Here is a 12,548-nt window from a genome sequence, read left to right as displayed (position 1 = left end):
GTAAACCTTTAGACCTGGGTTCATATTCTGGCCCTGCCATTTTAGTCTCTTTGTGATCTTGAGCCAGTTACTTAACTTTTCTCACCTGTTTTCTATCTTTAAACTATTGATGGAGTTTTGGGTTGTCTCCAGTTTTTGGCTATTACAAATAAAGCAGCTATGAACAAAAGAAAGAAAGAAACAGAGAAAGAACGAGGGGCTGCCAAGAGAGAACTGTGAAGAAGGAAGCTGATGCAACAATAGCTAATGCTCTGTCTCCCTGCCACTCTTTCTTTCTTTCAGAACTTTCTATGTGCCTGACTTTGTTCCAAGCATTTTACATGGATTAACCCAGTTTATCCCGAGAGCGACCCCATAGGGAGAGCGTATAACTGATGGCCCAAAACACAGGATTGACCACCAGACTCCCGGCTTCTAACCCCAGCTTCATACCCGCTGGCTGCCTGATCTTGGACAAGTCACTGGATGTCTCTTTGCCTCAGTTTCCCTCATTTGTAGATCAGGAATGATGAACAGTGCTTGGCACATGGTAAATGGCCATTGGGCTCTTACAGATGGGAGAACACGGGTTCGGAGGGAAGAAGTTACTTTCCTAAGCTCACCCAGGGAGTCGATGGCTTGCTGAGAGCTGGGCCTGGGCAGCCCGTGTATTTGGCTGCCCTGTCCTGCCTCTCCATCGGGTGGATGGAGTGAGACAGCAGGAAGGTGTGAGGTGGATAATGCAGTTTTCCAGACAGGATGTGGGGTCCGCAGCCCTGTGACATGCCCCCTCCCATGGCCACAGATGCCCGGGCCTGTGGGAGGCAGGGAGCAGGTCTGAAAGTGAAGGCATATGGATTCAGCCTCAGTTTTAGAAGTTGAGGATTTTGAGGGCAAATATAGGAATGAATCAATTGCAGCTGAAGATTCCTGGTGGGAGAGGCCAGGAGGGAATGGCTGGAGGCTGACAGGTGCCTGCAGATGCTCAGACTGTCCACGAGGGGGCAGCAGAGTCTAGGCTCTGTCTTGGGTTAAGCTTTCCTGGGGTGTCCCTGGGGAGAGACCTTCTAGAACAAAATGAATCCTGAGCAGCATGGCTAGAATCATAACAACGCGTCCTAAAAGTGTTAAAAATGACAGCGATGAAGGGGACTTTAGAAACAACCTAGTCCTTATTCTGCAGAGGGCAAGACTGAAACCCAATGGTCAAATGAGTTTTCCCAAATTTAACCCAGGGAGTTCATGAGAAAGCTGGAAATAGAGCCCAGGTCTCCCTCTCTTTAGGTCTGTGGCAAGAAACATCCGCCCATTTCCAGAAGGAGAACTTGGTAGAGAGTGAGTCCCTGCCTTGGGTGAGTGGGCGTATGGGTCCTGCCTCCACTCCTGGCATCCTCTGGGCCAGCAAGTGTTGCCGGTGACACTGGGAATGGCCCTCTTGCACTTGTATAGGGAAGCAACTGGGGACCATGAAAATTGTAAAGAAATTGATTTTATTGTTTTGAGTGTTTATAAATACATATTATTATATTTCCCAAGGAAAAATCAGAACCCATAAAAATAAGAACTATAAAAATACTCACAATAGTATGTACTTTATATACTCTTATATATATGTTTCCATGAAGATGGGATGCTCTAATTCTCAAAAGAGTATTTTGTAAAACGTAAAGTGCAGTCCAGTGTTGATGGGGGTCACAGTTGTAAACGGGCTGGTGAGGCACTGTCCTTGGTGCTGAACCTGGGCAGGCATGAGGAGGAACCTCTCTGGAAACAGGCAGGAAGGCGTAGCCTGGTATCATGACAAGCCCATTGGAGCTTCCTTGGTTTCTATTGGAGAGTTTCCCAGCACTGTTGTCTTTCTTCTCTCTCTCCTTGGTAAGTCCAGGGGTTGCTTCTCATCAAGTCCGCGTGGAATGCTCTCAATGGGGAAATGTTCCACCAAGCTTAGCTGAACTGGAGTCTCCTCTCTCCAGGACTCTACATGAAACTGACTGTGTCTTAAAATGCTGTCATCATCACCTGGGGCCTCTGAATTTGGATCTGAAAAGAGAGATAAGACTAGGTGAGGGCTGGGCACATGAGGAACCTGGGTTTTGGAAGCTTGTCCTGTTACCTAGAGTCTAGCACAAACCAACTGTTTCTTCTGCTCCCCACCAGCTAGGTTTACAGGTATCCTGACCAGGGATTTCATCTTTGCCCCAAGGCTTTTCTCTAGGGGATACAGCACCTGAAGCCAATCACACTTGGTATTTCTTCTACTTTCAAATATCCATCCAGTTGAAATAGCATTAAGGTGGTAATTAAGAAGTGGTCACCCCTTACCCAAGTAACCAATCTTGGCCTTATTCATAGCAAGACAGCCCAATGTTATGTACTTCTTCAGGTGATGTAATAACATTATCTATGATACAACAAAAATATTTAGTCTGATTCTAATCAACTCTCTGGACCTGACCTCCAGTGTATAGGAAATACAGAGGATTGAGGGACAAGTTAAATGACACCATGAGGAAGTAATCAGACAAATAAAGAGTATGGGACATTCCTCAAGACAATAATCCTAGATTCTTTAAAAAAAATCAATATATTTAAAAAGGTAGGAGCCCATTCTAGATTAAAAAAACCAAAGAGACATAACGAAAGCCAGTGAGTAAAATTTGTTGTGTTCACATCTGAAAAAAACTAATAATAAATGATGTCCCTAGACTAATTGGAAAATTAGATATTGGATAATATTGTGAAATTATCATCAATTTATTGGGTGTGATAATGGTATTTGGAAATGTGTGCTGAAGTGTTTAGTTATCAAGTGTCATAGTGTTTGCAACTGAATTCCAAATGATTTAGCAAATGTTAGTGAATAAACAGATATGAAGAAAGAAAACATGGCAACATGTTGAACATTGTTGAGCTCTTTGCATTACTATTTTGACTTTTATGTGTGTTTAAAAATTAAAATCACTAAATAAGTGGGCCATCAAAGACATGCTTAGAGTGGAGAAGGAGACCTCAGAGTTTGAAGTCCCAGGGAGCTAGAGAAGGGGGCCCCACCTTGCCGTTTAGCTCTTATCTCACCCTGAGATATGCCCCTCTCCTGGCAGTGTGGGTCAGGGCGGTCACCTGGACCAACAAACCGTAAACCCAACTTTGCTGTCTTGAAGGTTCTATCGTGTAGCGGGAGAGCTGGGGTCTCAGGGTGAGGAGAGACAAGCATCTCGTCTGGGCACTTCTTACCTTTGTTCCAGGGTCTATGGTGCTCAGGGAGGGCTGGAAGTTACTATAGATGGAGTCCAGGTAGATGGAATCATCTTCTTCTGGAGGGGTAGAAAGCCCCACGGAAACAGGTGGTTAGAAAGACAAGCTCTCTTCTCCCCTTCTAATCCCACCTAATGGAGGATGATGGAGTCTGTCCCCACTCCCAGGAAACTGAAAACCATTGAAAATGTGACAGACTACCTAAATTACCTGGCCTCAGCAGCCCCCTAACACAAGCATTTGAAGGCTATACATTTCCTTCTGAATTTTGAATGTGGGACGCAATTGTAGCTGCATCCTGCAGGTTCTGATACCAAGTATTTTCATTAGCACTCAGATCCAAGTATTTTCTAACTTCCATTATGATTTCTTATTTGGTCCATGAGTTATTTAGAAACTTTAAAAAAAAAATTCCAAAGATAGGGGATTTCCGTTTTTCAGAAATATTTTTATTATTGATGTCCAACTTACTTGCACTGTGATCAGATAATATAGTCTGATTTAAATACATTTTTTGGAAATATGTTGAGACTTTTTTACGGCCTGTGTACGGCCACTCTTACAATTTTTCTGTGGACTCTTATAATGAATGTGTAATCTCCGGTCATTGAATGTGGTGTTCCGTATTGTATTAAGACTGTAAATTATTTTGTATAAAAGTTCTGTAATCCTTGATGACTTTTGTTTCCTTGATCAATCAATTATTTAATACTAAGAAGAGTGTTTTAAAAATCTCCCACCATGTCGGCAGATTTGTGAATTTTTCCTTGTAGTTTTGTCAATTTTTGCTTTGTATATTTTGAAGTTGTACTAATAAGGCACACAGGTTAGACCTGTGCCTAACAGCGGAAGCTATTTCCCAATCCTAACCGTTTTTATCTCTAGTAATTCTTTTTGCTTTAAAGTGAATTTGCCTGTGATGAATGTAGCTACATACAAGAATTGCTCTGTTTTGTCTTTTCCCACACCTTTGATTTTAAAATCCACTCTTTTAACCCAAGTGTTTAATCCACTCTCATTATGATTATTGATAAACTTGGATTACTTTCTGCCATCTTGTTCTGTGTTCTCTGTCCTGACTTTTTCTTTTTCTCCCTTTCATGCCTTTTTGTGGATTGACTGGACTTTTCCCTTATTCCAATCTTTCCCTTCTTTAGAATTTAAAGACCTTTTGTAGAAATTTTCTCATTCCATGTCTTTCCTTCTCGAGAATTTAAAGACTCTTATTTTTAGAAATTTTAACATGTGCATTCAACCTAACTAAATCTAATGTTAACCTCTTTACTGAGCTATAACTCACCTGTTAATGTGCTCACCCACTCCTGGGTACTCATGTAGGTTCACATGGGCACAGTTTTGTGTTCTAGAGAAATCTACCACCGTTAAGGACCCAGTGGTTTAGTTACGCTGGACCCATTCAGGGTCTCGCCGGAGCCAGCAAGGGAAATAGGGTTTTGAGTGCAGAGCCAAATGTTTTGGAGATGGGAAATCCTTTCCCCCTTTGCTCCTTTAAGCCCCAGTGTCTTCCCACCTGCCTCCCACGTGTGTGTTTCCACACTCTGAGCCACTCCGAGTGCACTGAGGATTGCCAATACCTTGGCAGATGTCAAAGCCGATGTTTTGGAAGGTCCCAGGGGTTGGTCTGCCATCCTCTTCGTGCCACTCGTACAGCTGAGACAATCTGTACTTTTGCCTATTGACAGAAACACCAGAGGGACCCTATTATGATTGGGGAACGGGGACAAGGACCCGGGGACAAGCTATGTCCCTGCCTTTGGCTACCCCACTGTCCACCTCGAGGAAGAAGTGATTGAAGACAGAAGGATGGAAGAGGGGGTGGCGGCAGCTCACCTTTTCACTTGTCTCCTGGAGTGGACCGTGAGCACCAAGAGGCCAACAAGGACGGCCAGCACCACCGTGGCCCCTGCCCCCAGGAGCCCGTACACCAGGCTCTTCTGGATGCCCGTGTCGCAGCTCTCACCAGTGTACCAGTGAGTTTCTGTGCTCAGGCAGCTGGGAAGGGAGAGAAGAGAGTCAGCGTCAGCCTCAGAACCCGGCCCTGCAGAGGACCAGGTGACAGAGGGATGGCCAGGGTACAGGACAAGGAGCCCCGAGGGGATGGGTGGAGACGAAGGGCAGCGTGCATGGGGCCAGCCTCTGAAGGGCCCAACACCCACCCTGGGCCCTTAAGTTTTGCCCAGTAGCAGCCCAGGACCCAGGACAGTTGGCCCAGCCCCAGGGCTTCCCTCGGCTGCACCCCCAGGGACTTGAGGATTCTGCAGACACCCTTCCACCCACCCATCAGCCATCCTCATTTCCATCCCTCCTCTCTGCCCAGAAAAGCCACACCCATCCCTGATCCAGAGCTCCTGTTTCACCCCTGAAGCTCTTTCCCCCACCCCCCAGAGACGCCCTGAGCCCTGGTCCTTCCCTCCACTTGCCGGCTTGTGACCCCTCTTCCCAGAACAACTACTCGGTCCTTCACACACGAGGGCTCCCTCCCCACAGCTGCTGCTCCAGCAGTCTCTGTCCCTTTGGTTCAGTTTCAGGTGCCAATGCCTTTCTTGGCCTTCCTCCCTCTGTGACTGGCTTTACAGGTTGTCCCCCCTGCCCAGTGGGTGTGTGGCCCTCTTTCTGTATTGTGCCCTCAGGGGATGTTGTTCTCTCCCCCGAGGCCAGGCCTCTGTCCTCCCTGTGGCACTGGGAGCTTCCTGAGCTTCCTTGGAGCTTGTCACCATCGTCAGCCTTGCTCAGCACAGGGAGGACCCCGGGAAGGGCAGCCACTGGGCTGGAGCATGCATGTCCCCCACCCCATCCCCCAGCCCAATTCCTCTGGCCAGATGCAGTCAGGAGGCCTGGTACCCGGCCCCACAGCCTTGGCCTCCAGGCTGTGTTCTGGGTGGGGCCCGAGGGGAGGGGTGAGGAGGACAGCTGGGCTGGGCTGGCCAAGGGCCAGACACTCACTAGCACTTCGGGCCAGTGAGCTTCAGCTGGCACTTGCCAAAGTTACAGGGTATGGAGATGCTGAAGCCAGACATGCAGGGGTTGATGCAGAATGCTTGCTCGTCCTCGTACTCCACCGTGAAGTAGGCGCTAAAGTTCCCGGCTTTTTCGTGGCATGCCTCTGAGGGGCACAGAGAGCAGCGGTGGTCAGGGGCTGGGGGCGCCGTCTGGCTCCCCCTGGGCTCCCACCCCCCCAGCCTCCCCTTGTGTCACCTACCTACAGGGTCGTATGAGGCCACTGTAATGTTCTGCACCTTCGTGGAGGTCGAGTTGAAACACAGCAAGGCTGCGAAGGAGACACGTAAAGCCCCTTACGATGTGCTCACGGGGCGGGAGGTATGGGGGGGAGAGGAGTGGGGAACAGCCCCTGCAGTGAGGGTCACCAGCCTCACGTCCAACCCTCCAGAATGGTGATCCTGCAAGTGTCATGTGCCTCCCCGTGTCCTTGTGTCCCATGTGCCCTCTGTCATGGTCCGCACACGGCTCCTTATGTTTAGAAGAATCTGCGTCGCGAATGGCCAAGTCCTTGTTTTCCAGCAGACTGTCCTAGCCTGTACCCCTCGGTACTGGCGCCCCTCGGGATGTAGCCTGCGTGTGCGCTTGGCCGCGCAGACACCTTTCCGAGGCTGTCCTGGAGTCTGCCAGTCTGAGCGACTAGCTTTGGGGCCGATTCAGGCATCTCTCCCCTGCCCCACCCCAGGGACAAAATGGGCTGGAGGATGCCAAAGGTTAAGATTCTCTGAGGACACCCCCGTCTGCCCCCTGGAGGCCTAGGAGCGTACCTGGGCAGATACTATCATTCATTATTTGCTCTTTGGTCGCTTCCTCGATTTTTTCTTTCACCTCCTCGAAAGCCTTCTCCAGGACTTCCTGGTAGTTTAGGGTGTACGTGGTCTCCAGGATGACGTCGTGCTCCACCACCACACTGCCGGGACTGGGGGCGGGGAGAGGTCCTGGGGTCAGAATTGGTGCTCACCTCTCCGACCCCTTCCCCAGGCAGGCTGCGCCCTGTCTGCTGCCCAGGAGAGGCAGAGCTGGGGGCAGGACGGTTAAGAGGACGGCCGCCCTCACTGGGCGTGCTCTGGCACACTCCCGAATCTCCAGGGACAGGTCTGGAGCCTCGTAAGACTGTAAAAATGCGAAAGTGCATATGTGCAGTTTTTCTAACCGCACACATTTTTGTAGGTTCTAAAAAGGTCTCTGACACCCCAGAGGGTAAAGTCCCAGGCAGAGGTCTCTCCCAAGATTTAGAAGCCAGGGCCGGTCCTGTCAAAACAGCATGGCTCCTGCTCGGTGGCTAACTTTCCTCTTCCCTAACTCCAAGCCCAGTTAGAGTGGTCCAGCCCCTGTGTTTGCAAAAGAGAACCAGGAATGCCTTTATGTCAGCAAGCTCATATTCCAAAATGCAAATTACTTCCCTCTGAAGCGTGCAGGGTTTCATTTGCTCCCCAGCAACAGGTACTTTCTGGATTTAAAAATACAGTTAAAGTCCAGCCTTCCGATGCTCACAATTCAAGCTTCCTAAATGCTGGAAGTCCAAGCACAACCTTTCCCTTTCTTCCTCCTGAACACTGTATTCCGAGGCTTAAACATAAACAGCAGATTTGGAGGGAATACTAACAGGAGAGCATTGTAATTAGGATGACATTACATATGACATATAGAATAATAGAATTATATAACATGTGTTATAATATATATTAATATAACCTATATAATAGTAGAATGAGAATAACATAAGAGTTAGAGGACCAGGGGATCTTCTGGCTCCAGGCCGCCTTTCACAATACGGAAGTAATGATAACAAGAAGCCACGTGGGGGTGGCCTTGGGTGCCTCCCAAGCTCCTTCACTGGCCTCCTATTGAGGCGTGGTGGGCGTTAGAGATGCAGATGAAACCCTGGCACTCACGGACCTTGGACCAGTCGATGAGCCTCGCAGGCCTGTTTCCTCATCTGTAAAACGAGGGCCCGATCTAGATGGATGCTTCCAGGGCTCTTGCTTCTGTGCTTTGGAAGTGAGGGATTCTCACTTCTTATCTGCCCACTCCCAGACCTCTCGGGAGCTGCTCTCTGGGCAAAAGTGACTTTCCTGCTGTGTGTCTTGCAGGAGCCCCCAGAGCCCAGGTCCTCCTCCTATCTGGCCTGCGGAGGTGCGGTAGAGGGGAATGTAGGATGTCGTAAGGCTGACAGCTACTGGGCTCACAGGAGGATCAGGGGCAGGGGCGGGGGCAACACCCACTGGGCAGCCAGCAGTCGGCCCAGGGAGGACAGCCCGAGGTGCCTTCAGGCAGCCAGCTGGGACAGGAGTGTAAGCCCGTCCTCCCCCTTCCCCCCGAGAGACAGAGGGCCTGGCCCTACAGACACCCTCTCCCCGCAGAGGACAAAAGAGAGCCCAACAGGGTCAGTGCATGTTAGTCCTGGCAGAACTGTTAGGGCAGGAAAGAAAAATGCCTTTCTCAGGCAGAGGAGCTAACTTGCTAAAGAGCATTAAAGAGCCACCAAAGGTGACCAGGACACCTGTCGTGAACAAGGACTGGGAGGGGCCTGGGAACCCCACCTGGACCCCACCTGGGGTAGCCTCTCTTGTTAGAGAGAAAAGGTTTCATATTAGAATTGAGAGAGAAAGAGATTGAATCATATTGTTTTCCTGTGTTTTTTGTGCTGTTCTGTTTCCTACTGTCTTAAGTTCCTTATGAAAATTATGAATCTTGACTTTGAGAAGCCATTGGAAGTATTTCCCTCACCATCCAGGGGCGGTTGAGGGGGGACCCATGCAAGCCCCCTTGGCCAGCACCATTCAAGGATTTCATAAAGTTGGGGTTGATAATAGGGGAGGGGTTCTACGGAACAGAATCCCACTGTAGCTGAAGTGGGAATGAATACGAGACGACCATGGACTTGGAGACCCTTCTCCCTGGGGGTTCCCCTTCCCAGGCTGAAATATTTGTCTTCAACTCTGAAGAATAAGCTGTCGCTCCCAGGTTTTCTGGTTTGTCAGTCTGTCCCTGACATAACAGGGCTTGTTTGTATCTCGGCCCTCACACTGTATAACCCATGCCTCGGGCAAGTCATTGCATCTCTGTGAGCCTCGGTGTTCTCATCTGCACAATGGGGACAGTCCATTGACCTCTCTCACAGGGTGGTCGTAAGCTGTCAGTGGAAAAAGGTTTGTAAAATCATCATAGTTAGGGTGTGCTATGGGCTGAATTATGCCCCACCCCATTCATGTGTTGAAGACCTAACCCCCAGAACCTCAGAATGTGACTGTATTTGGAGATAGGGTCTTTAAAGAGGCAATCAAGTTAAAATGAGGCCATCAGGGTAGGCTCTAATCCAATCTGACTAGTGTCTCTATAAGAAGAGGAAATTTGGACGCAAAGGACGGCAGGGATGTGTGTGCACAGAGAAAGACCACGTGAAGACACAGTGGGAAGGCTGCCGTCTGCAAGCCAAGGAGGGAGGCCTCAGGAGAAACCCTTGATCTTGGATTCCCAGCCTCCAGAACTGTGCGAAATAAATTTCTGTTGTTTAAGCCAGTGGGTCTGTGGTATTCTGCGATGGCAGCCCAAGAGAGGAACACAGGGGCATGGCCATAATTGCCTTTATATTCATGACTTCCCCTTCCACTCCACAGACCTCTTGCTGCAGATACTCACCTCAGCCTTGTGATGTTGACTCCTATGTACTCAGGGATGCCAGAATAAATGATGTTCATCTGAAAGGCAAGGGGCCACCACGTCATCCCTGAGGACCCACCTTGGGGACTGCCAGGGCTTTCTGTGGGACAGCGGGAGGGCAGCGGTTGACTGTCCTGTCCCACAGCATGTCCTGGTCTGCATCCCAAGCTGGCCATGGCACACTTGCCAAATGGAGTCGCCCCTTCCCAGGGACCTGCACCAGGGACCTCTGCAACCCCCAGTGAAACCTGGCTTCATCCTCCCCCTCCCTCCCTGGCAAGCTCTGAGGACATGGGAGAGCTGAGAAACTCACACAGGTTTGACAAGAGAAGGGCCCTCAGCTGCTTTCTTAACCCCTACAGGCTCCTCCCCAGGGAGAGCTGAGTGGCCATGGGGCCTTGTTCTTCCAGGCTCACCTGCTCCGAAAATGTCTTATTGAACTCCTGGAATTCCACAGAAGATGGGTCTTGGAGCTCTTTGGTGAACTCCTGATTGGTCACTGTCACGGTCACTTCTACTCGGGCTAAGACTGGCTCTGAGGGGGATGGACAACAGCAGCGCTGACTGAGCAAAGCGTCCCCTCAGCCACCTACCTGGGAGACCCGCACCCCAGCAGCTGCGACCTGGGTGGAAAGAGTGACCCGAGCCTCCCCGGCCCCCTGCCCTGGCCCTCTCTGTCTCGCCAGAGTGCCCCTGGAGAGAGGAGCACTATGTTTTGCCTCCTGCTCCATCCCATACTCATTTATTTTAAGTGTGTTTTATGGTAACATGCTGTGCCACGTTTGTATTTCATTCCAAAATGTACCTTTCTTTTCTTATGCATTTTTCAGTGTTTTAACTTTCTTACCACTGGGTAAAAAAATACAGCCTAGAGGAGGCCCTATTCCCAGCCATGCATCAAGGTGGGGCAGGGACAGGGGCCTGTGTGGAGGCTGGGCCTGGGGTTGCGGGTGGGGGGCCCCGGGCTGATGCTCACCCAACTCGAGGCTGTCGACCACGTCCTCACACTTCTGCCCGTAGTACGGGCTGGGGCACACGCACTTGATCCCATCCCAGGTGCCTCCGTTCTGGCAGTTGACCACAGCGGGAGTTGGGGTGGGGGTGGTTCTCGTTGTAGGAGTAGCGGGCCTGGTGGGGACAGTAGGGGTAGACACCGTGGACCTGGGCGTAGTCGGTGTGCTGCGTTTCGACATGGTTGTTGTGGTGGTGCCAACGGCAGGGGTCCCAGGTGTGGAGGAGGCAGAAGCTGTTGGGGGTCTGCTGGAGTGAGCAGGAGGAAACACAGGAGAGGCGGTGTGGGAGGCAATGGTGGATGACATGCTGGATTCTGATGGGGGAGTCCCAGGACTGGTGCGGACAGAGGTGAAGGTGGCAGGTGTACCGGCTGCAGGGGCAGTTGAAGCAGAGGTGGTAGAGCCACTGCTGGAGGTGGCAGGTGTGCTGGGTGCAGTAGACATGGACACAGATATGGGGCTGTCGCCAGTAGTCGTTGCACTGACTGTGACTTCCGTAGCAGTTGAAAAAGATGTGGTGGCACCACTATTACTGGTTGATGGTGTGGGGACTTTGGTGAAAGTTGTCACAGGGGAAGATCCAGCAACACTTGTTGCAGTGACAACAACAATAGAAGTGGTCACAGGTGGGTTGCTAACAAAACTTGTTGTCCTAGGGGTGATTCCTTCTGTACCAGTTGACAAAGACATAGTGGTGCCTTCAATAGGTATATGAGAAGAACTGGTGTCAGGAGACTTTGTTAAAAGTGTAGTGGTGTCCACAGTGGTCGACGCTGTGCTACTCCCAGAAAGACTGGTCCCAGGTGTGGTAGTGACAAGGGAACTTATAGATGAAGCGCCCCCTTCACTAGTAGCTGACATAGGCATGGTGGTGCTTTTCACAGACGTAGTAGATAAACCTGCAACGGAAGAGGTGGGAAAGGAGGTGGTGGCATCAATTGAAGGTGAAGGAGTTGTGTTGGCCTCGGTAGAAGTGGTCCCAGGTGGAGAGCTGAAAAGGAGAGTTGTGAATGGTACGGTATCTTGACTTACAGTAGACAAAGGTAAGGTCGTGCCTGCCACAGACGTACGCGATGAAGTGGCTTCAGAAATGGGCAAAGATGTGCTGCCATGACCAGCGGAGGAAGGTGTCATAACTTCAGAAGGACTGGTGCCAGATAGGATAGTGACAAAAACTGATGTTACTGGAGTGATTCCTTCACTGGGAGTTGAAAAAGGCAAGGTGCTGCCTATCACTGGGGTAGGAGAAGAACTGGCTTCAAGTAAGGTGCTCACAGATGTGGTGGCGTCAACAGGTGTTGCACTGGCCTCAGTGCCACTGGTGCCAGGTGTAGTGCTAAAGAGGGTACTTGCTCCTGGTGTGCTGCCTGCACTCAGAGTTGAGAAAGGTATGGCGGTGCCCTCAACAGGGGTAGAAGATGAAATGGCTGCTGTAGAAGTGGGCAGATATGTGGTGGTAGCACCTGCAGTTGTTGCTGTGCTGCTTGCCCCAGTAGGACTGGTCCCAGGGAACGTGCTGACAAGGAGAGTTGTGAATGGAGTGCTGCCTTCACTGAGAGTTGACAAAGGCAGGGTGCTGCCTTCCACTGGGGTAGGGGAAGAGCTGGCTTCAAGTACAGT

General features: G+C 50.3%; 1 protein-coding gene across 1 annotated transcript; it reads right to left on the bottom strand.

Moving 5' to 3' along the window:
• Window positions 1–1,977: 1,977 nt before the first annotated feature.
• MUC17 (mucin 17, cell surface associated) lies at window positions 1,978–12,542 on the bottom strand (the record flags this gene model as incomplete). Its single annotated transcript, XM_012663935.1, has 10 exons — window positions 1,978–2,019; window positions 3,214–3,290; window positions 4,830–4,927; window positions 5,086–5,247; window positions 6,199–6,358; window positions 6,455–6,523; window positions 7,020–7,171; window positions 9,895–9,953; window positions 10,332–10,458; window positions 10,891–12,542. Coding segments are annotated over 10 exons (2,598 nt in total), but the record flags the coding sequence as incomplete, so codon positions are not given.
• Window positions 12,543–12,548: the final 6 nt, after the last annotated feature.

The sequence above is a fragment of the Propithecus coquereli genome, unplaced genomic scaffold (assembly GCF_000956105.1).
Source record: "Propithecus coquereli isolate 6110/MARCELLA unplaced genomic scaffold, Pcoq_1.0 Scaffold840, whole genome shotgun sequence".
In the NCBI taxonomy this organism is placed as follows: Eukaryota; Metazoa; Chordata; class Mammalia; order Primates; family Indriidae; genus Propithecus; species Propithecus coquereli.
The sequence above is the reverse complement of the archived record's forward strand: the minus strand, read 5'-3'. Positions and strand labels throughout refer to the sequence as shown.